The 22,949-nt window shown below is 54.2% G+C and overlaps 6 protein-coding genes and 3 non-coding genes across 9 annotated transcripts; 5 read left to right on the top strand and 4 right to left on the bottom strand.

The window, feature by feature from the left end:
- Nucleotides 1-806: 806 nt before the first annotated feature.
- On the bottom strand, nt 807-3,525 carry BZA05DRAFT_416017 (uncharacterized protein; the record flags this gene model as incomplete). The annotated part of the gene is made up of 3 exons (XM_051485348.1): nt 807-2,632; nt 3,219-3,223; nt 3,374-3,525. The coding sequence occupies 3 exons, from the start codon at nt 3,523-3,525 to the stop codon at nt 807-809; spliced, it is 1,983 nt and encodes a 660-aa protein (XP_051342445.1).
- Nucleotides 3,526-9,253: 5,728 nt separating this feature from the next.
- On the top strand, nt 9,254-10,163 carry BZA05DRAFT_197923 (uncharacterized protein). The gene has a single exon (XM_051479461.1). The coding sequence runs from the start codon at nt 9,393-9,395 to the stop codon at nt 10,023-10,025; it is 633 nt and encodes a 210-aa protein (XP_051342444.1). The 5' UTR covers nt 9,254-9,392; the 3' UTR covers nt 10,026-10,163.
- A 2,609-nt stretch (nt 10,164-12,772) lies between these two features.
- On the top strand, nt 12,773-13,366 carry BZA05DRAFT_416016 (translation protein SH3-like domain-containing protein; the record flags this gene model as incomplete). Its single annotated transcript, XM_051485347.1, has 1 exon — nt 12,773-13,366. One exon carries the CDS (start codon nt 12,773-12,775, stop codon nt 13,364-13,366), a length of 594 nt encoding a protein of 197 aa, XP_051342443.1.
- A 1,817-nt stretch (nt 13,367-15,183) lies between these two features.
- BZA05DRAFT_416015 (uncharacterized protein) lies at nt 15,184-16,052 on the bottom strand (the record flags this gene model as incomplete). The annotated part of the gene is made up of 4 exons (XM_051485346.1): nt 15,184-15,350; nt 15,469-15,637; nt 15,900-15,962; nt 16,005-16,052. The coding sequence occupies 4 exons, from the start codon at nt 16,050-16,052 to the stop codon at nt 15,184-15,186; spliced, it is 447 nt and encodes a 148-aa protein (XP_051342442.1).
- BZA05DRAFT_197833 (uncharacterized protein) lies at nt 15,864-17,844 on the top strand. Its single transcript, XM_051479460.1, has 2 exons — nt 15,864-16,256; nt 16,318-17,844. Exons 1-2 carry the CDS (start codon nt 16,107-16,109, stop codon nt 17,725-17,727), a joined length of 1,560 nt encoding a protein of 519 aa, XP_051342441.1. The 5' UTR covers nt 15,864-16,106; the 3' UTR covers nt 17,728-17,844.
- A 775-nt stretch (nt 17,845-18,619) lies between these two features.
- BZA05DRAFT_388066 (putative phosphatase like proteins to the carbon terminal domain of histone macroH2A1) lies at nt 18,620-20,834 on the top strand. Its single transcript, XM_051482642.1, has one exon. It carries the CDS (start codon nt 18,839-18,841, stop codon nt 20,696-20,698), a length of 1,860 nt encoding a protein of 619 aa, XP_051342440.1. The 5' UTR covers nt 18,620-18,838; the 3' UTR covers nt 20,699-20,834.
- Nucleotides 20,835-20,872: 38 nt separating this feature from the next.
- Nucleotides 20,873-20,958, top strand: BZA05DRAFT_t89. The gene has a single exon. It is a non-coding gene; the product is annotated as a tRNA-Glu (tRNA).
- A 419-nt stretch (nt 20,959-21,377) lies between these two features.
- On the bottom strand, nt 21,378-21,448 carry BZA05DRAFT_t52. Its single transcript has one exon. It is a non-coding gene; the product is annotated as a tRNA-Gly (tRNA).
- A 1,353-nt stretch (nt 21,449-22,801) lies between these two features.
- BZA05DRAFT_t51 lies at nt 22,802-22,901 on the bottom strand. Its single transcript has one exon. It is a non-coding gene; the product is annotated as a tRNA-Ser (tRNA).
- Nucleotides 22,902-22,949: the final 48 nt, after the last annotated feature.

The raw sequence follows: 22,949 nt of genomic DNA, 5'->3' as shown, positions 1-22,949 counted from the left end.
GTCCTGCTAGGAGCTTCAGCATTGCCTGGTCAACTGATCGTCCGCGGAGTGCTGCGTCATCCAGAACCGGCTTCGACCTCAGCTCGGCGTGTTTCTGGTGGGGTTCCACACCGCGCACCCCTCGAAGAGCCTACTGGTTTCCAGTCGCTACAGTACTAGCTATAGTCACTATTGATGCCCAAGTTCCAACCGATCAGCGATAGTTATCCCATGCAAGTGGCCCACACGACCGACGTGATATCGCATGATCCACTGTACCGCGTCACCCAAGTACTTATCATCAACTTCAACCAGACTAGACCACCGAAGAACTGCACGAATTAAAAGCAAAAACATTTTATTATAGTCGCTCTACACAGTAAAATATCTTCCAGGCTTCCAGGCCTATCTTCCAGGCCTATCTTCCAGGCCTATCTGTCCGCCGATCATGATCAACGGAACTCTATTCCGCGAGATTGACGGATGAGGTGGGTAGGAAACAGTAGAGAGATGGTAAAGAGACAGCAATGAGACAGTGCAGAGACTGCAAAGAGACTGGAAAGAAATAACAAGAGAACTCTGCTATAGAACAGATAATAAGACGTGACTGAAGAATCGGAAAAACCGTCATCGAAAAGCAGAGCAGCAGCCAGAGCAGAGAATCAAGTAAAAGACAGCACAAATAAGTAGCACGCACTTCACCAACGGACAGGAAAGGGTCCATGGATACCGCCAGCGTGTCTGAACCCAAGGCTAAGTCGCCGCCAAAAATATCGCAGAGAACAATAATCACATTTCGACACACAATACCCCAGGATCCAGCCCGCTTAGCTGCTGTCGTCCGCCTCCTCTAGCACATCCTTGCCCGGAGTGAAGCAGAAGTCGGAAGCGTGTCCCTCTTCGCTCCTCTCACTTCCACTGCCCGAGGGCGTAGCACCGTCGACCGAGCCGTCGGTGAAGTTTCCGCCGAATGATGAGCAAACCGAACTTCCAGCAACGACACGGCTGCTCTCCGAGCTGTCGTCTTGGGAAGGCTCTCCTGCCACAGAATGATTGTCACTCGGGGCGGGGGCGGGGGCAGGGAAGAGGGAGGGAGGTTGGATGGGGGTGGGTCGGTGCCCAGCTGCTGACGGCATGTCTGGGCCGTCGTCGGGGACGAGGGTGGGGAAGGGGGTTGGGGCCAGCGGGGGAGTGAGCCGGAGAATGGGCCGGACAGAGGGGCCGGAGCTCGTGGGGAAAAACCGCGATCTGTTCGGAGCATTCTTTCGTGTAGGGTCATTATCTAGAGCATAGTGGGGGATTAGGAAGGGGGCGAGGTTGGGGAAGGGGCTTGGGGTCAGCGGGGCAGTGGGACGGAAAATGGGCCGGACAGAGGGGTCGAAGCTCGTGGGACCAAACCGCGATCTGTTCGGCGCAGTCGTTCGTGCAGGGTCATTAGCTTGAGCATAGTGGAAGGCTAGGGAGGGGGCGGGGTTGGGGGAGGGCCTTGGGGTCAGCGGGGCCGCGGGGCCGATGCTCGGAGGCAGAGATCGCGGTCTCGTCGGAGCAATCGTTGGTGCAGGCTCATCCCCAGGACGGGGCTTATCCCAACTAAAGGGTTTTGTCCTTGGATGGGGGAACGTCCTGTCGGGGGGAGCCAATATTTGCTCATAAGCTAGAGCACGGTGGGGGAGTTGTCCGGGGGCGGGGTTGGGGGTGGGGCGTGGGGACAGCGGGGTAGGGGGGCGGTAGACATCTCGGCCAGAGATACCGATGGGAGGAGGCAGAAATGGCGCCCACGTCGGAGCAGTTGTCGGTTCTGGGTAGTCGGTCGGACGCAGTGAAATTCGGCCGGAGGGGCCGATCCTCGAAGGCGGGAAGGGCGGCGTCGTCGGAGCAGTCATGGAAGCCTGGTGGCTGATCGGCTCCAGAGCCTTCCGGCCGGAGGGGCCGATTCTCGGAGGCAGGAATAGCTGCCTCGTCCGAGCAGTTATGGTGGCCGGGCGACGCGACGCAAACTTTGAGGGCCGAAGAGCCCAACCCGCGTCGATTCGGTTCAGCTGAACCGACAAGTGGTATCCCCGGCCGAGGCCGAGGTCCCACGTCTGCTGCCGAATGTCGCCAAGTATGTGAAAAGCCAGAGCTTCTTGCACGGGGTCCTTCGGATCCTCCGGCTCCACCGTCTGGGCCGGCTCCTCGCCGTCCTTGCAATCATTGATTGCGATGCCGACCTTGAACAAGACCGGGCTGTACTTCCCCAGCACCGCCGTCGCGGCCTTGGCAACTACCTCCAGGAAGCGCGCCTTCGAATTGCCACGCCAGCCAACGTCTATCCTGGCCGAAACAGGCCTATCACCCGCCCGATCACGCGAGACGATGCAGTTGATAGGGTAGCGGTGGCTATCCGGGAACTGCCCAAGAGCGTCGTCGACAGCCGCAATGACCGGGCCTATGACCGATGCTTCCTCGGTGTCCACGATCTGCAGCGCCAACGGTGTTCCAACGCCCCGGAAATTTGATCGGTCCTGCTGAATTTCTCCTGTCACTCGCACGCTGAACTTCCATTTCTGACCCGTGCTATAGAGGATGCGCCTCAACGCGCGGCGGATCATGCGGTTGCACTCGCCTTGGAGCTGCATGCGGGGGTCAACGGCCTTGCGATTGATGGGAAGCCCTAGTGAAAGCATTAGGTATTGTTAATACGGGTTCAAGCCCAAGGACATGCAGAAGGACGTGCGGGAGGACATATGTGTATTCATTGTTAGAAAATGGGTTGCGGTGGCAGTAGGAACTTGGAAAAAGAGGATTGCGAAACGGTGCGTAAGAGTACTCTGGTAAGTCTTCTGGACGGAGAGATTTCAAGAGCAGGAATGAATTGTATGAGCTGGTCTGTGTGGGCACATCTTCCAGGTTTATACATCTCCGGGCGGAATGAATCGTGGATAATTTTCACTTGGGGAAGCTCTGTTCATAAAAACTTTGTTATGACTAGAGTTTCTCGCTTATATACAGTAAACTCGGCTCGTCCCCTAAGCGTGATTGTCTCGTGTATGTATCATGCAGTTTAGGAGGGAAAGCTAACTATCGCAGCATGAGACGACGTCTCGGCGACACCTAGGACCAGCCGAAGTCTTACATCGTATATACAACGGGAGGAGTAGTCGGACACTTCGACGAACCACGGAAGAGCATACTTAGACAGACTTTTTTTACTCGACTCTTCCCCCCAGTTATGTACCGTATTCACCTTATGTACATACATAAACTATGCATCGTATTATGATACTGACTTAAGTGTTTCCACCCATCGCAACCCTTTCCGCCACCGTCTGCGATTATGCACGACGTGTCAGACTCAGACCGGACCACCACGAAGTGGGCGTCTCGTTGACTAGTTGTGAACCGGTGGACTGACCCGTAAACTGCGAAGGCAAGAACTGATGATCCAATGTGGTGCATGGTAAGCGGGAACTTAATGTGCAAAGGGGGAGGCTTGTTTTTCTTGTCCCTCGCATTCGAGAACACCCATTTACGGTGGTCACGATATACCCTCGAGTGCGCACTCATGATCACGTGTATAGTACTACAACCACCCTATGGAAGTGCGCACCCACGATGACTAGACTGAAATGAAAAGCTTGAACTGCATTACGATCGTCGGAGAATTTACTAGATGATGTGCTAGACGATGTTTCGATTCTGCTAGAAATTCACAAGCTTTACAGACTCTTGTACATACACAAGAAAACACCTCACGATCTACAGCACTACCCCTGTCGACTATTCAACGATAATCTTGACAATAGCCTAGGACTCTCCGTACAAAGGTTCTCCACAGAGTTCCCCTGGAAGATCTTTGGGCCTCGTAGGGACTTTCTGAAATTCTGATATTGCCTAATCATTTTCCGCGGTGGCGATTCTAACGAATGTACTAGAACAGCGCCATATTCAGACTGCAGATATCGGATTTGTTCTCCCCACATACTGGCACGAGTATCAGGACGTAATCACCGGTCTACGCTCGTGCACAGCTATCGACATATACGAGGTAAGTTCCTACCTACTTCAAAGTTCATAAGTCCATGCCGATTCCGTATTCTTTCGGCCCGTAACTTCCAGGCATATCCCGGCTGTTCCCGCAGAAACCATGAACCGAAACCGTATTCTCCAACTCCCAACCCCCAACCCCCGTGAGTCGCGGCCTGGTGTTGGCGTTCCCGGCAGAAACCCCTGAGCTGGTTCCGATATCGCCTCTTGAGGTACCTAATCCTGACACTTCCCTGTGGCACTTTCTCGTTTCAATGTAAGATCTCGGATCGATCGCCTGAGGGGGTGGTGGTGGTGGTGGTAGCGAGGACGCACGTACCAGAGCTTGATTTTACGTGCCATGTACCCTGGTATGAAGAAGCGGAGGGAGGAAGGGTTTCCCTGCATAATGGCAAGTTCTACCACACGCACCGGTCCCTCTATCCTCCACTGCTATCTCGTACATATCCATCCTGTCTCCAAGTGGGTGCATCAGGACCTCTCCCGCCGTAGGCCACGAGCTCTTGCCATACAAGTTGTAACGGTCTGGCTTACCGGAAGCTTCCGTGTCTTTGTGGTCTTGACTATTTGGTATATACTCTGCCTTCGGAAGGTTTTGAGACTATTGAGTGCGGGGAACGTTCCTGTCCGGCATGGGACGTGGCGGGCGGCGAAACGCTGTAATTAGAATCGAGGGACACTTGCTTTTCATAGGCAATTCTGAGTTCACAATGAGTCACGACCGTCGTCTTCATGACTAACCTTCGATATCCACAGTCCACTCCAGTAGAGCATAACCTCTTTGCAGTGAGCGCAACATCGACATCACCAATCCCTCGACCACCCCCTTCCAACCGACAAAGTAAATCTCCCACTCGAAGACACGCTTACCCGTCTGTACTAGTACATACCACATCTGGATATTCCCGCTACGCCGATCCCAAACCCGACGTGACCTTGAGTTACCCCTCCACCGAGGATCACTCGACTATCCACTCGGTGCACTTTGCTGACGATCGGAAAAGTATGATACATATCGTTCTTCCAGTGCTTCTCCGCTTCTACCACCCAAAAGATGCTGGAGTGTATGGTAACGAGGCTCTGGATGTGTAGGTACCGGATCAGAGTCCAGGCCCGGGTCGGCCACCTCCGCCGCACGAGCCGAGACAGCAGGTACTGTTCCTGTTGCCAAGAAAGGCACGGTGATCATTTAGCTCTGCACCTGGGAAGATTAATGTTCTACATGGCAATCGCCGGCCCCACCAAGAAAACAGCATTGAAAGTCTGACAACTCTCAAAAATTCAAAAATGCAACTTCACCACCCAGCGATGACTAGTATACACCCGATCCTTTCCACCACGAGGACCGATCACTACCGGTGGTTGGCCAAACATATTCTAGGGCAGTCTATCTGCTGGTGGAGTCTGGATCGACGGCCCGTATTTCCGATGGTAGTTGAATAGGTAGGTAGCTGAGTTCCCGGTCCGAAAAGTTCTCCGAACTTTTAAATTCATGCTCCAACCGAGTACATGTGGCCACTAGATTTAACTTTAGAGTGAAAATCAGTCGCCACTGAGCACTCGTGAGAGTTTGGTGCACTCGAGCATGATTTCCATACAAAATCTGGCGTTTCTTCCTGTAAAAGAACTTCACACCAACATCAGACCAGAAATCTAAATCTATCGGGAGGTACATACCCCGTACCTTATATACACTGATGTAAGGTAAGTCTCGAGGCCTTTAGACTATGTTTAAAACACTGCCGTTAAACTCTGCTGACGCACGGTACTCCAGTCGACCCGCCGATCCCGATACGAGCCGTGAGATATTCCACCGAGTGATCTTTTATGCCTTGAGCTGGGCCGCTTGCCTGATTTCCGACGCAGAACAAGCGGCCGAAGTACTTGCACTAGATGCTTGTTGTCTGCCATCACTATGAGAGGAGCGATACGTAGGATATAAAGGATCAGATAAGATAGGAGGAGTGGCTAGCCCGATCGGTGGATTCGGATGGTGGTGATAGCCGGACTAGCCGGATCGGGTGGTACCAAACGTTGTAGGCAGCGGAGGGGAGCCACAAGATGGCTCTTCGGGGTTGAAGAGAACCTCAACTTCCCCATCATCCTTCATGTTTGCCGTCACCCCTCCCCCCCCCAGCTACGTCACTCCGAAGTTGAATAGAACCTCAACTTCTCCATCATTCCTTCTTCATTTCACCGTTCCCTTTGCCGGTGGACTCTGCATTTGTTCAATAATGGGTACCTATGAACATCAACAGCAGCTTGACCGTGCACCTGACACCCGCCGCCATCCGCCGTCAAACCAAAACGTCCTGCAGCTGCAGTCTTCATTGTTCAATACGGGACCCGGGATCACCACACCATACGACGACTTCTTACCCGAGAGCGGAACGTCCGTCCGGACACTCAGTACCCGTCGTATCGGCCGACCCAGACCGAACCTGCCACCCCGTCACGGACCCGGGATCGCTCGAGTGGCAGCGCAACCACCGCGCCGTGCTGGCCCCCGTGGCCCGCTCACCGGAGCAGGAGCAGTCGAGCAACGGCCGAGCACGCACCGGCCGCGAGCACCGGTATATATCGGCGGCCGGAAGCGGCTCGCAGCACTCTGTTGATATTGATATGTACGGTAGCCTGTGGGGTGTGAGGTGTGGGGTGGATATCTGCGGGGTAGAGTGACGCTACCTGCGATTGGGGTGCTTGCTTGCGTGCTTGCTTGTGCAAAGAAACGTTTGCTACCGTCGCCCCACGCGGATGCCGCCGTCGAGTCCGTCGAACCACCGAACCGTTGAACCGTCGAGCCTGAGGAACATATGATACACATAGCGTGCGATGTGACAACTCAGAGAAGCACCCATCTCCTAGGTATCTCCCTATCTTTACCGTACCGCGGCACCCCTCCTGTCCCCTCCCCTTCCCTCCCGTCCGCTCGGTGTGTTGTATTCCTCTCAAGCTCCCAATATTTCTGCAGGCTATTCCGGATCGAGGTAGCCAGCAGAAATTCCGAATATTCGAGTGATGGACTGTGAACACCAGCGCAAACAATGGCGATGGTGATGGTGAGCCAGCAGCGAGTAGCTGCGGCGGCGGCGGGTCTAGGCACGGAGCTACTAGTACTCCCGTGGTGGTTGACACTGGCTCGGGATGGAGCTGGCTAGACCCCCCTCCCTCCCCCTCCTCCCTCCTCACCCCCCGATAGGTACTCTATATGGCCATTGATACAGGTTTTCACAGGGCAGATACCTAATCTAGGTGGGCAGATAGTTGGAGTACCTAGGTTTCCTTCTCTTCCCTTCTCGAAAGCTCGGGAAGCACATTGGAGGTTGGGGGTTGGAGGTTGAAGGTTGGAAGTTAGAAGTTGGATCGCACCGTCGAAGCCCGCCGGAAGCCACACGAATGGGTGGGCTTGCAGGTGTCATCGAATAGATATTCCTTCTTCTCCCCTCGCCATGTCCGTACCGGTATGTACGTACACATCGCCCGTCCCCGGCGCCCGTGTACCTGCAGCACCCCGCGCGCAGCAGCAGTACATACGGCAGGCATGCACGCACGCAGCTTGCCAACTCACGATAACTCTAGAAACCATATTTATTTCTTTTTCCTCTTCCGCCGGTACTATGGAGTGTGCATAGCATGTCACTCGCATTTCTACAACAACGAATGAACCGGTCCGACTGGAGGGGAAAAAATATGGCTTTGCGACTGCACCAGCGAGCGAGCGAATGTAGATGAGCATCCATCGCAAAGCACTTGGTCGCGAACCATCCACATGCCCATGCCAATGCGGCAATGCCTGCCAGGTACCCGAGCGAGCCGTCCGTCGACTCTTTTATATGTACTCTATGTAAGGTGTCATCGTGAGTTGTTTTTATTCGCGGTTTCCATCGTATTTTCCCCCTCCACCACAAACGTTACGGACAAACTGACAAACGGGGGGAGTTGGTACCTGCTACTTTTAGAATACCATAGGTGTTGGTTGATCTTTGCGTTCCCCGAGAGCAAACGTGGAAGAATTGACCGTGTCTACGTACAGTACAAACGGGACTTTACTTTCGGTCATCGATACTCTACTCTACTTGCCGTCCACCAACCATCGATTGAGAGGTACCGGCATCGAGGCAAACATTACATAGCATTGGAGATACGTCGCCGTATGTAGAGTACTACTCTAGTACCGTACCTAGGCTGGTTCGTGACGATTCGACACGGTGTTGACCGACGGGGTAATCACGATTCACGTCTCCTTTCCCAGGCCAGGCCAAGGGGCGCAAGGAGCTGCAAAGCCGCAACAACGCCAGGGAAGGAAAGAAAAGGACGTCGAATCTGGATCTTTCTCGGCTACATACACAGGGCCCCAGTGCCCACAGCTGGTAGATCAATCAATCAATCAAGATCGCAGTTGACCGCATGATATCGTCGATGTGTGAGCTAGGCATGTAGAGGTAAGAAAAGTGGAGAGTACCTAACTCTAGAGTACATACAGCTAACCTCCTGACTTGGATCCATGCTAGAGGTACATAGAGCACTTTCAGCTCGCAGCCACGCAACTCTCGGATCACCAGCCTTCCTTCGCCAAAGATCAGGAGAATGAACGAGACGACATGAGGAATGTCAACGCGTGCGGCCCCCGCATGGAAGACTCGCGAGTTCCACGACCACGGCCGAGGCAATTGCCCAACGGCGGCGGATCGCGGTCATGGCGTTGGATGGCCAGCCCCCTCCGGCGGTGACAGCCCGGCGGCCGACAGCCAGGAATGTCGCGCGGCACGATCGATATGGAGCTACCTACCGTATCGTTTCGCGCCGTCCGTCCGTCCGTCCGCCTTGCATTGAGCTCCTCCACAATCACCACCAACCAGCACTCACATGCCAACTACTTGTGATTCGCCACCCGCCAACTCATCAAGCCCCACAGAAATTGAAATAAAGATGCAACATACCTTACTCCTGCTACGGTACTTGACGCTCGTATATAAAACAAAAATAAACAAGAACACGTTTCCTCCTTCCCCGAAGCGGACGCATCGGACGGCGGCGAGGCAGGGGGAACATCTTGGAAGTGGGTTGAGGTTGAGGAGGGAGGGGCATAAGCAAGCACATGCTGCATGAACCCTTCCCTTCCTTCCTTCCTTCGACCGCTCGCTCAGTCCGCTCGGCGCTGAGGCGAGCATGGGAGAGCAAACAACAAACGCACGATCTGCTTTTTCCGAAACAGCTCGATTGACTGCAGTTGCAGTTATCTGGAGGAATATGCAGAGCGAATCAGTCTCCAGGCGGTGCCAGGTGGTGGGTAGAGTACTACCCAGAGTAGTAGCTCTTACGATACATACTCGTTTCCGTTTCATTCGCCGTGCCGTTATTCCACGATTATATATCCGGAAATACATATGTGCTCGCATCCAAGTCCATTCGTTTCTGTGATTTTGGGATTTGCATTTGCATATTTGCATCAATTTTGCATTTGCATCAGGACGGGCAGATACGGCCGGAACGGAAGGAAGGAAGCATTCTGGCTTATGATCGGAGGGTTTCTTTTCCTGCTTCCTGCTGCCAGGCTGCGTGCGGGAGGAGCGACCGGTACTTCATACCATACGAACAGCACCGCGGTCAACCATACGGACAGCACGTATCCCATGGTTGGGGGGTGTTCGTTAGTTGGCTGGCAATTCGGGATTCATACGACAAAAGTGACCGACCCAGCTGAAGTTCGACGCCAGTGTGCAGGCCTATGCGACGTTCGGTCCCAGCGAGCGACTTTTTGTTCTTTCCTTTTTTCCTTTTTCCATTCTTTTTTTCCCTTCTCTTTCCTATTTTCTGTTTTATTTTCATTTTTTATTTCGTTTCCCATCCTTTCACGCGTTTTCTTTGGTTGGGATGGAACGGACAGGCAAGCACTGGCGACGATGGAGATCGAGCTAACTATTCCGCAAGTGTGTCCACCTGCCACAATCGTGTGGGGCCCCCCCCATTTTTCGACTGCAATCTCCCGCGATCCCTGGTGGAAAGCGCAAGTGCATTAGTTGGTTGGTTAGTCCGGGGGCCAAAAAAGCAAAAACAAAAGCCGCTCGCTCACTCGCTCGTTCTTTCGCGATCGATATCTATCGGGCTAGGGAGATCCTGCCGACAGCGCGGGCGCCGCGGTTGCGAGAAGGCTGGGGGAAGGGAGGGAGGGAGGGAAAACGAGACAGCAGCAGCAAGTTGGGCGGCAGCTGACGATGTGCGACAGTGCGAGCTGATGGGGCGAGCTAAATATATGGACAATCTCGTCAATTCGATTCGACTGAGGGCGATTGAGCTACGGGAAGCGACCGTGCTGGGTATCAGGTTGCAGCTGGCGTTTCGGAAGCTGCAGTCCAGCTCGGACGTGAGATTTGCTGGTCTGAGGGGTGGAGAGGAAACGGGGGAGAGAAGGATGGGGGGGGGCTGGGCGGGCGGGAAGGACTCAGGAGTGCGACAGACAGTTCCCAACGGTGGGACAGACCTCCGAGAGAACTGCACTGGGGGATAGTCCGACGCAACCTGGCCTGTGAGATGTGTTTAGCTCCCCAGCCATCCACACCGGACAGGCGAATGGTCGTCATCCACGAGCGGGATTGGTGATCGGACTAACCCCAGACCAGAATGTGGGAGGCTGGACGGTGGTGGAGGGAGGGCCGGAACGGCGAGTAGGCCTAGTGAATCGCTTCCTTCACACACACACACACACACACACACACACACACACACGCACACCCTCGCAGCTATCCAGCTACCCAGCTAATAATTTTCGGCGGCGATGTGGGTGATGTGGACGGAGGTGAGTGGAGAAGTCGCGAGCTGTGAGTGAGAGAACGAGTACGGCGTGGTGGTGCGGCCGTGCGCTTTGTTTACGATTGTTGGTGGGCGGTCCGCAAGAGGGAACTTGTTTTGTTTCGGCCAGCCACCTCCCTCGGTCTGCATTATTGGCCCCCAGAGCCTTGCGCACTCCCCCCAATGCCGGTACTCTGCTCACCCGCATTGCCCGGTTAACCAGACATCAGCATCAATTCCACGCGCCACTCGCAATTGGCCCCGCCCTCCACCCCCCCAGTTCCTCACTTGCCTCCCGTCCCCATTCGTTTCCACCACCCCTCCCCCTCCCCCAATTGGCTCGCCAGTGTCTCCAACCCAATCCCTCCGCCTTCGATCTCACTCACTCACTCGCTCACGCACTCACGCACTCACTCACCCGACCCCCCCCCTCCCAACCCGAAAGTGCTGCCAGATACTACCAACTTTGTCCCCTCCCCCCGTCCCCCACACACGTAACCGGTCGAAAAAAAAGTCCCGCCCAGCCAGCTACTTCCGCTCGCCTACTTCTTGCTCCTTCTTTTCGCCTTTCGTCTCCCGCATCATTCCCATTCTCTCTCCATCATCACTCCCAGAACCCGCTTCAACCATCCACTTACGTGTCTTTACACATCCTTCCCCACTCCCCATAACCTCCTTCAGTTAGTAAGAAGGATTCTCCCGTTCTTGTCATCCTACACTCTGTGTTCGGACGACAAGAATTTTCCGGAGAATCATTCCCGCTGGCAATCTGGACTTCGAAGCCCGAGTCCCGATCCCCCTAAGTGTCTTCCCCTCGTCATACAGTCGCCAGGAAGGCATTACATCCATACACGAGGAGACAATCTCTGAGGTTCACCACAAGCCCGCGTCTTCCTCCTCCTCCTCGCTGTACGAGCAAGAGCAGGAAGGTCACGGAAATCAGAACCATCTCCAAATCACGGAAGAACACGTAACCCATACCACTACCGCCCACCAGGCCGACCTCGGTCACCAGCAGCATCAGCAGCATCAACATCTCCAGCACCAGCAGCACCAGCTCCAGCACCAGCATCTCCAGCACCAGCAGCAGCTTGTCCAGCACCAGCAGGTTCACCAGCACCAGCAGCACCAGCAGCACCAGCAGCACCAGCACCAGCAGCACCAGCATCACTCGCTCAATCCGTTGAAGCACATCCACCGCCCTCACCTCCCCCACCGCCACCCTCAGCAGCACGCGCCTACCTCGCACGTAGACGTCCTGATCACCAAGAAGGTTTACCGGGAAGGAGATTCATCCTCGTCCTCCTCATCCTCGTCGTCCTCCTCGTCCTCCTCCTCGTCCTCCTCATCCTCGTCCTCGGACAAGACCAAATCGCGTAAGCACCACTTAGCGGCCGGCCACCTGCGCCACCAACATCACCGGGGTCCCCACTCAGTGATCTCATCCATAAAGCAGCACCTCCCCCACCTCCCTCACCTCACTCACAACCACAACAACAACAACCACCAGGCCGCTCACTCAACCCATCACTCGCATCACTCATCTTCCTCTTCGGAACTTGATCACTCCCACCGGAACACCGCCGCCGCTCACACTACCGTCTACCAACCCCAGTCCTCTTCGGTATCCACCACCACCATTCAACGTCCCCGTGTCGTTGAACCCATCTACCCTTCCACCTCCGACAAGTCAACCACCTCCTACTCGGACGAGTCCTACTCCGGCAAGTCCTATTCCGACAAGTCCCTTTCCGACAAGTCCTATTCCGACAAGACCTACTCTATCAAGGCCCTTCCCGCCCCCCCTACTTCAGCCACCGTCGTTTCCGAGACCAAGGTCATCAAGGAAACCCACCACACCGTTATCCCTGTCATCAGACCCAAGTCTTCTGTCAAGTCCTTAAAGACAGCCACTCGCTCCGTCGTCTCAGACTCAGACCACTCCCTTTCAGACACTTCTTCAGTTACCACCGACACCATGGGCAAGTACGACAACTACGACTACGACAACCAGGCCAACAGCTACGATGACCGTGCCTCGGTCTCGGATGTCGCCTACAAGACAAAGGAGTACCCTTCCTACAAGCCTGCCGGCCCCATCTCGTCCGTGCACCAGCCCAAGGCCACCACCTTCACCATCCCTTGTCACCACATCCGCATCGGTGACTTGGTGATCCTCCAGCACAGGCCTTGTCAGATCATCCGCATCACCACCTCTGCCCAGACCGGCCAGCATCGTTACCTCGGTGTTGATCTCTTCACCAAGCAGCTTCACGAGGAGCCTTGTGTCGTCTCGCACCCTTCGCCTTCCGTCGTCCTGCACTCGCTTCTCGGCCCCGTCTTCAAGCAGTACCGTCTCATCGACATCCGCGATGACGGTAAGCTCGTTGCCATGACCGAGACCGGCGAGATCAAGCAGGGACTCAAGGTCGTCGACCAGGGCCACCTCTGGGGACGCCTGAAGGAGGCCTTCGGACGTGGTTCCGGATCCGTCCGTGTCCTCGTCGTTGCCGATGCCGGCAAGGAGCTCGCCGTCGACTACAAGGTGGTTCACCTTGCACACAAGTTGTAAGGCGTCTTTGTATTATTGGTCGGAGTAGCCGTGTATTTTTGAAGTTCGATTTTCTTTTTTTCAGTCTTGTTTTATGTGTGCGTATTTTGGCGGTCGGATAGTTTAGGGTGGGGGGGGGCGAGAAGAGATTGATTGGGTTCGAGGTCTGAATTCGTTTTCTTTCTTTCTTTCATCTATCTATTCACCTTCTCTCTCTCTTCCCTTTCGGACAGGACATCAGTTGTCTCTTGGGTGGTGGTCATCATTGGTCTCTGCGTCGGTAGTCGAGGTATTGAACTGGAGTGTTCATTTTCTGGGAATGACATTTTGTATGTTTTTGTTTTGGGATGAGTGTTTTGCGGAATGGATCGATTGATGTGGGGAAGGCAGTGGATTGGGGATTTGGTTTCTTGGGCTCGAACAATTCTTTTCTTCTCGGGTGAGGGTGGAGGCACGGGAGCATTGGGGATTTGCATGATTTTCACGATGGGAAATATAATGGTCTCTTTTTTGTTCCGCTTATTATTTTTATATCTATTTGGTATCCTCGACGCCGACTTCGTGATGGTGACTTGTGTTTGGTGATATTTGGCATTGACTTCCAAGTTCCCAACTGGTGGGCACTTCTCATGGGGAATTCGGTGGGAATTGATTATTGCGGTGGCTGGCTAGCTGGTTGATTGGCTGATGTTTAACCTAGCGAATATAGTGCTATAGATAAAATTACTGCGACTCCTTTTCCTGCCCGCCTGCCTGCCTGCAGACAGAAGATAGATTGCATGTAGAGTATGTATTTTTTTCGCGTCGGTTTCGTGTGAGTGAGTGTGACACACTAGCAGGCTTTGGGTTGTTTGTTTTCTTCTTGCTCGATCAGGGGTGCGGCGAGGGTGCGGTGGGGTGGGCTGGGGGAGGGTGGGCGTGCGTGTGGGTTGTCACGGTGATGGTGGGCAGGGATGCTCCATTGGCGCATTGGCGCTTTCAGCCGGTGGTGGGTGGTGGTTGGGGAGGTCGGGGGCGGGGGGGTTGGGGCGGACTGGGGAGGCGGACGGGGGAGGGTGTGAGGGACGGGGGAGGGAGGTGTGTGGAAGGGTGTGCAATAAATTACACAAGATAGATCTGCAGGAGGGGTTGGGTGAGATACTACTACATGTGGAAAATATGTATGGGAGATGTGTATGGTAGATATTTTGGATATTTTGCACGAGATTTGGATGTGCATGTGCCGTGTTGTTTGCGTGTTTTTTATTTACGATATGCACGGTAGCCACCGGGGCTAGGGGCGGTGGGTCATGGACATCACTCGGGATTTGTTTCGTGAGCGGATTTTTCGATGGTTAAACAAAAAAAAAGGCCCGGACGCGGTCAGAGTTTGCGATGGAGCGCCCGAGGGGGTGGCGCCTGTTTGCGGCGAGGCAGTGTACGAATAGTGTTGCTTTGGTAGCGGAGACCGATGCGATCGGTGGATGATGGCCGCCTCCTTGATGGCGTCGTCGCGGGGGGCGAATTGCACTTGCGAGTCGGGAGTCGCGAGGTCGATGAACGCATCCAGATTCCACCATCTTCACCGCCGGCGTGGAGGTGGCAAATTACTAGTACTACTTAGTAAATAACGGCGAACTTGGAAAGCGCGAGAGACTTGCGGAACGCGTTTGCGGCCTTCCTCCTGGTCTGGTCTGGTCTGGTCACGTATCGCGGCACTCATGCTCGTGGAATTGGCCTTGTCCTTGCCTGCTCTTCCGCGTCTGCTTCCCTGGGATTGCCCTTGCCACTTAGGACTGTATTATAAATGATAGATATCAGTGTTCGCGGGAGTCGGGAAAGTTATGTATTGCTACTATCTATACTACGCATGTGCGGTGCGCGAAGTTGGCTACACCGGCAAGACGGTCACTGGATGAGTACCGGTCCGGCTCCTCGATATCCAGGAGGTGGAGGGAGCACAAGAGGGAGATACAATCCATAAAGCAGTCCATCCGGAGGACGAGTGTGGCCTTGATAGAAATCACTGATGACAGACCAGGTTAGTAGTTGGATATACGAGTGACATTTCATGACTACAACTCACTCGGCGATCTTTGAATCCGCAGATTGTCTGCGTCCAGATGTGAGGGGGAAGGACCGACCAATGATACGCAAGCTGTTTTGATTCAACTTTCGAAGCGTGATACTGGACGATACGCTGGCGATGTGGATTGTAGTCGAGTGATTCGAGTTGACGACTCTTCGGTGGTAATCATGTACCAAAGGGAGTATCACGACGGCGGTGACCGAAACAGTGATGTAACCCCAGACCTAGCATCATCCGCAGTGTACCGTGTTCGTGAACAAAGCGCGTTCGGCTGGGCGGATACCATCTGCTCGAGGAGTTGAGTCGAGGCGAGTGAGGATACGTGAAGATAATCGCACCTCGTGATGTGCACTCGACCTTCACTGGGGACGCAGTCGGTCAGTGGCGTACAGGGTAGTTACATCAGCGCAACGTCCACCGTTTCACGGAAAAATCCAGGAATTGGGAGGACGGGAAGAGTCATTCAGTTACCCGAGACGCACATACGTAGAGTTTTGAGTACCACCTGCTTGCCTGGAAGCGACCGGCGACGGATGTAGATATTGAGTTCTCCAGTCGCGTATAAAGTGACAACTAACTCATGCTACATACCCCGCACTTGCGATCCATCGACACCAGATAGTTTGGAGCTTCAGACATTTCCCCACGACACCGAGAACAGTTATACCGAGATATCAGAACGAAAAGAACTCAATGAAGAATGGGATACGGCAGCGAACGTGCTTGCTGTGCGACTTAACCTTCAACTCGAAGGCGCAACTCCAGGAACACATCAGATGCACGGTGGGGCATAGCAGTACCAAGTGCGAATGTGATGGGTGTTCCGGATATAAGGGCAGTAATGTATATTCTCCCAGGTCTTTGATCTGCCGATATGGCGAATGGGCTCTAACGGTTTTGATAGGAAGAGCTGCGCAAATTCCGATACGACAGACCTCCTCCGGTCCGGACGCATTGCGAGCCATGCTCGACCGCCGTGACTCTCTGCCACGTTGGCATGGTGGCCCACAAGAACGGAAAGCAGCACATCCGCTGCTCGGTGCGCAGCGGATTCTCCTGCGAAGACAGCGTGCAGACGTTTCTCACCAGCCGGGAGCTTGAGGAACACGCTGCCGTGCTTCACGCACCCGAGACCCAGTACCAGTGCCTCGAATGCGAGCAAGATTTCCTCAGTGAATGTGCCTTGAATTCACACATCAAGAATGGGAAAATACACAGGGACAGGTTCGCAGAATTCGTCTGCGAGGATTGCGATTGGGCGTTTCCGAGCCCGCAGCTCTTGCGGACCCACCTGGATACCCAGAAACACAAGCCCGTCCGGTGCATGGGCAGCACGCATTGCCCGCGCCGGTTCGCATTTCCAGCCGGTATGATTTCGCATCTGGAGAGCGGCGCTTGCGTGTCCGGGTTGAATCGGCAGTCCATCGCGAACAAGCTGCAGCAGCACGACACGGAAAATCTCATCGTGATGCCGGGTGTCGTGGGGACGACAGTGGGGCCCGATCTCCTGGAGAGATATGACGCGCGGATGTCGGCCAAAGCAGCAGTGCTGGAGGTGCGGCCGGCGATGGAGCTCACAGAGGCCCGGCTCGCTGCCATCTCCGGTCCAGTGGTGGTCGCAGATGACTCCGACGATGACGAAGGCACGGTGGTCCTGTCGCCCGTCATCTCGGCTGACATTTCGCGCCGGGATAGCGTGGCGTCCTCGATCGCCGTCGGGTCTGGCATCCAAACACCGTGTTCCGGAGACGGCGATAACGCGGCTATTCTGACACCAACCGACTCGGCTACCCTTTCGCGCCGGGATAGCATGACATCCTCGACAACCACCGGGTCCGGCTTCGTGACACCGCATTTCGACGACGACGACGAAGGCACGATTATCCTGGCACCAGCCGATCCGGCTACTCTTTCGCGCCGCCCCGACAGCCTGGTGTTCTCGGATAGCTCTGGATCCGGCATCCTGACACCGACTTCCGACACTGGCTACAGTGAGGTCGAGGTGATGCTGGTCTCCGACCGCATCTGCCCAATCTGTTCCAGACAATTTGCGCTCGCAGAGGGGCTCCGGAATCACCTTAACTCGACAGCCCATGCGCCTCCGATATACCACTGTCCATCCGTCCTGTTCGATGCGGGTCTGCGGGGGACAGTTGCACACAGAAAATTCAAGTCGCTATCGGGGTTGGTCGGTCATCTGGGGGGAGGGAATTGTAACGGTGGCCAGGAGGCGTTGGATAAGGCAATCGCTTACGTGGAGGATCTCTTTGCAAAGATGGGTGCGAGACAGTCAGTTAGCCTGTTATCTAATTAGGTTAGGCTCAAGGAGTTTCGGGTGCTGGGAATGCGAGTGTCTTGAGGCAGCGTCCGTCCTGGGTGTTTTGTTTCCTGAATCTAGTTTGGATATTGTTAAAGGGCTGGATATTGTACCTTACTGCTGCAAAATTGCATTTGATTTTGTGGGACTCAGCGGAAACGACGCCTTGGCGCGTCCGTTTCAACCCGGAGCTGCGGACCTGGAAGAGACCGATGGCCAAGAAGTTCTGATTAGACTGGGACTCGTTGAAACCAGCTCGGCTGGGGGTATGACCGAGGGTGGAGAGAGTTGTTGTCATTCGAATTGAGGGTGTGTGTTGAGAGCGGGTTCTGTCTGAGCTGTGAGCGGGCATGGAAGATGCACGAGCGGGGAAATTTCGCCGACCTGACTGGACCAGATACGGCGGGCCAAACGTTCGAGGTGCTCTTGTTTATTTTGTTGACCATCTCGCTATTCAACTCGCGGGGTACTTGAGGTTCATCACCTGAAGCACACAGGTGGCTCTTTTCTTTCATCGTCGTTTCTCTCTCTAGTCAAAATAAAACCGGTCTTCTATATTTTAAACAAGGTTGTCCGAGGGTCATCTCGTCCCCAGTGCTTCAATGTCCATCATACCGTTCTCAACAAACCTAGAATACGGCTCATCTGTCATGACAGAAATGTCTGCATCCATCATATATAGCCCGACCACTCTAGCAACAGTTATATCATAGGTATCGTCACCTGTGCGGAGATAGCTTGCCGCGCTCCACCCGTACAGCTAGCCTACATACCATTGCAGCGAACGAGCGTGCCGAGAAGACCGGAATTATATTGCCGCCATACCACGGCGACGAGAAGGCACTGTTGACAAATGGGATTTGGCTGCCGCGAGTCGGAGTTTAAGCCTCACGGACTTGATGACAAACTGCGCTAGGTTTACCGCGTAATCATGAGAAATGCTAGATACCCCGCGTTGCCCACGGGCGTGCATCTTACATCAGTATATAACGTAGAGAATCGAGCCAGTACCGACGTAAGTACCAAGCCCCCTATCGTCCCATTGGCCGCCGATTCGATAAGCTTAACTTGACCGCCCATCGTGGATCGCCAGCGCTAGACTCACGGAATGTCGCTTGCACCCGTCCCGCCTCCAGCCCTTCCGCTGGACCTGTCATCGTACGCCGATCAGATCTCACTTTTCTCTGACTGCAACAGCTCCTCCGTTTCGTGCTCCAGTACAGCGGCCGAGGAATCCCTGGATGCGGCCTTACGATATTTGTACGCGGAATCCGGAATCCCTGCTCAACGACACCACCACGCTCATCTGCAAGTAGAGGAATTACATACCATCGAGATTTCCGAGAAACTGTCACTGTTCAACCAACTATTGACGGTCCGTCCGCCCTCACCGCCACTTCCCCACGATGTGCTGGGAGACATCAACACTGTTTTTGCATTTCTGCCCCGCCGGCACGCGCTCACCCAGCTGGATGACATACCGACCGTTCCCGGCAACGAAAAAATCTCAGTCTGGAAGGGCGACATCACAAAGCTGGCCGGAGTCACTGCGATTGTCAATGCGGCTAACTCGCGGCTGTTGGGATGCTTTCGTCCCGATCACCCGTGCATCGATAACGCCATTCATGCCGCTGCAAGCCCAAGGCTGAGGAAGGACTGCGAGACAATCATCAAACTGCAAGGAGGCGAGGAGCCTACTGGCGAGGTCAAGGTTACGCGCGGGTATTTCCTGCCTGCGAGGTTTGTTCTCCACACCGTTGGCCCCATTGTTGCTCGCAAGCGGCCGTCGGAGAACCAGGCGGCAGAGTTGGCAAGATGTTACAGTAGGTGCCTCGAGGCGGTCGAGACACTCCCAGCGGGGAATGAAATGTCAATAGCTTTCTGTTGCATCTCGACCGGAATGTTTGGGTACCCAGCAGACCAGGCCGCCGATATCGCAATCTCGACGGTAACGGACTATCTTCGGAAGAATCCCGCATCAAAAGTGCAGAGGGTCATATTCAACGTCTTCACCGAAGACGACCTGGCGCTGTACACCTCGCGTCTTTCACCATCAGCACCACTTGTCCAGCCGGCTCAGCCACTCCCACCGACAGTTGCAGCCGCGATAGGTATGCTATCATCCGCCGACGCACTCCTGATCACCGCCGGTGCGGGATTATCCGCCAGCTGCGGGCTAGACTACACCTCCCGCTCACTCTTCTCCGAGCACTTCCCTGGGATGACACCTCGGGGTCTGACCTGTTTCTACGACGTATTTGGCTACAATTTCCCCAACGAACTCGAAAAGTGGGGCTACTACTTCGCGCACATGTCCACAGTCATGAACTGGCCCCTGGGCACAGCGGACGCATATTGCCACGTCAAAACGCTAATCTCCCGCTTCACCACGGACTCCTGGTTTGTACGCACGTCCAACGCCGACGGACTATTCTCGCGCCACGGGATCGACCCGGACCACATCTCGACGCCGCAGGGTGACTACCGCTACCTGCAGTGCGCACGCAGGTGCAGCCCCGACGCCGTCTTCGCCTCTGCACAATTCCAGGAACGGGCTCGTCCCCACCTCGACGCTCGTCAGCAGATACTCCGCGACCCGGCAGCAATCCCCAAGTGCTCCTACTGTGGCGGGAACATGTTCCTCTGTGTCCGTGCAGACGAATACTTCAACGACAAGCCTTTCCGTGCGGGAAACCAGCGGTACCGCGAGTTTCTCGCACGCGTGAAGAAGCAGGGGAAGAAGTTGGTCGTACTCGAGATCGGCGCGGGGTGGAATACGCCCGCTGTGTTGAGGTGGCCGGATCAGTCGCTGGTTGAGAATGGGGACGCGCAAGCGCTAGTCAGGATTGGTATTAAAGGTGACGAGGAAGTGCCCTGGGAGCTGATGGATGGCGAAGGTGAGATGACGAGGGCAGTAGGCATTAATGGGGATGCGACTTGGGCGTTGGGTGCGATTGTGCGGGGTTGAAGGAGGTCTAGGGAGGAGGAAGAAACATGATATATAGCACATAGACGTTAGTTTTCATGGTTTCGGGCATACCGAGGATTGTCAATTCCTGTAGATACCAAGCTGTAAACTAGCCGTGACGTGCTGTCGATGGGAGATCATATAATCTATTTACTTGTCTCTTGCATCAAACCATCCGTTATGGTGTAGTGGCTAGCATCGGCCGCTCTCAAGCAGAGCATTAAACCGGCCAGACCGGGGTTCAATTCCCCGTAACGGAATCATTGTTTTCCCCCTCGAAGAGTCCTTTTTCTGGGTGGATAACTGCTCCTTGTGGTTGATGGTGAGAATAAAGAGCGTTCCAATCGTCGTCTATCCTCCTTACCAGTTTACTAGGCTAGTTGGTCCCCACAATTTTTGGCGCGCCGTCAAAGGGACTCAACGTCAGGTAGGTACATCGTTGACTGTGGACTTCAGTGGTCCACTGATAATAACTATGTCCCAAGACCGACTAGACGGCCAGCGGGTGGCCCGAAGACTGACGTCCGAAAAAACAGACGTCGCTAAGCAGAGCAACCGGGCGATTAAAAAGCGAGCTGAGAGAACAAGGCTGCCTTCTTGCAGTAATACAACTACCTAGCGCACAAGCAAAACAAAGGAATAGCGTTTGCTGACAAAATAAAGAACAGAAAAGGAACAGTGCATCCATCGGGAGTCGAACCCGAGCCAATTGCTTGGAAGGCAATTATCCTACCGTTGGACCATGGAAGCGTCTTGTTATGACAATGCCAGCGTAATGGCTCTCTATAATTATGCGCAACGTTCGGGACTGTCTTTTTGGATCAACCACAGCCCCGAGTACTGAATAATGCCGTGCCTAAAACGCATGGAGGAAACCGAGTACCACTGTGGGGTGTGGTGGTGACCAGCGTTTGCTACGTTCCACTTGACCCACTAGAGGAGTTTCGCAGTTCTGAGGGATCTCTGCGAGGCGGGTTGTTAGCGCGCCGAGCCCTCTGGTGAAAAAAAAGGCGTATCGCAAATTCGAGGTGCAGGCTGAGAAAAAGTGGACTACTCTCGAAATTAGCGGTTTAACTAGTGTAGACTCAGTAAAAATTCTCCGCGACAGAGGAGAGCAGAGTACAGCGGCGCCGAGAGGAGAGCCGAGCACCGCAGTATAGACAGGAGTACTCCAACATCATCATGATGCGCATCGCGAAGGTCAGAATCACCGCACTGTCGACATGAACCTCAATAGACTGTGTAGGTCGGTATTTTGTTCGAGTCTCGCAGGTTTACTCAGTCATTCCTGCTCGGTGACTAGAGTCATTCCTGCTCAATGACTAGAGTCATTCCCTCGATGACTAGAGTCATTCCCTCGATGACTAGAGTCATTCCCTCGATGACCAGAGTCATTCCTACTCATTGATTAAAGTCATTTTTACTAATGGACCAGAGTCATTCCTTCAATGACTCTGACTGTGTGGGTTGATTGACTCTTCCAATGCTTTCTGGATGACACTTGTATGTAACAAAGATCGATACAACAACTCTCCTTCTCAACGCTACTCCCCATCTATGTTAGAGCAGTTAGCGCTACTCCCCATTCACCTTAGAGAAGACACTTACTATGCCTAATTGGATCATCCCACTTGACTAGTTGGCCCAAGCGTGTGCGGGTTGAAGAGACAAATCGCGCGGTATCTCTAGCGTGAGGGATCTCGAATTTAACCGGTAGCGCTTTTTTGTCACCTCACTAAGCCTGAAACGATCCCGCAAACCATCCCTCACGACCTGCGAAACTCCTCTACTCTTCGACAGTCAGATCCCTCTCGGCAGCGGTCAAGCCGGCCTCATCCACTTCGGCCCCGGGCCGCTCCCGCGAGAAGAGAAAATATCCAGCCTCCCCCTCTACCCGACCGGATGCGAAGTAGGTACATTCCAAGTTACATACGCCCCGAGAGGGCAAACCAATATTCACTACATACAGTGCATCAGTCAGCTCTATGTGCTGTCGTAATTCCACTGTCCACAAGTGTTCGTGGTCGAGAAACAGGATAGGATGATCATTTTTCTGACGTATCTATGGACCTAAGTAAATCACGACGTCTAAAAAAGTCATATCGACAACGACAAGATTCGAACTTGCGCGGGCGAACCCATATGATATCATCAACTGTGAAGGTATTCGAGTCATACTCCTTAACCACTCGGACACGTTGCCTTGGGTCTACTGCAGTAGCGCCGCCTTTACATGGCGGGACCGTTTTTT

This window comes from Tricharina praecox (genome assembly GCF_024521635.1).
Source record: "Tricharina praecox strain CBS 144465 chromosome Unknown BZA05scaffold_4, whole genome shotgun sequence".
In the NCBI taxonomy this organism is placed as follows: Eukaryota; Fungi; Ascomycota; class Pezizomycetes; order Pezizales; family Pyronemataceae; genus Tricharina; species Tricharina praecox.
Note: the sequence above shows the minus strand (reverse complement) of the source record. Positions and strands in the feature narration are given on the sequence as shown.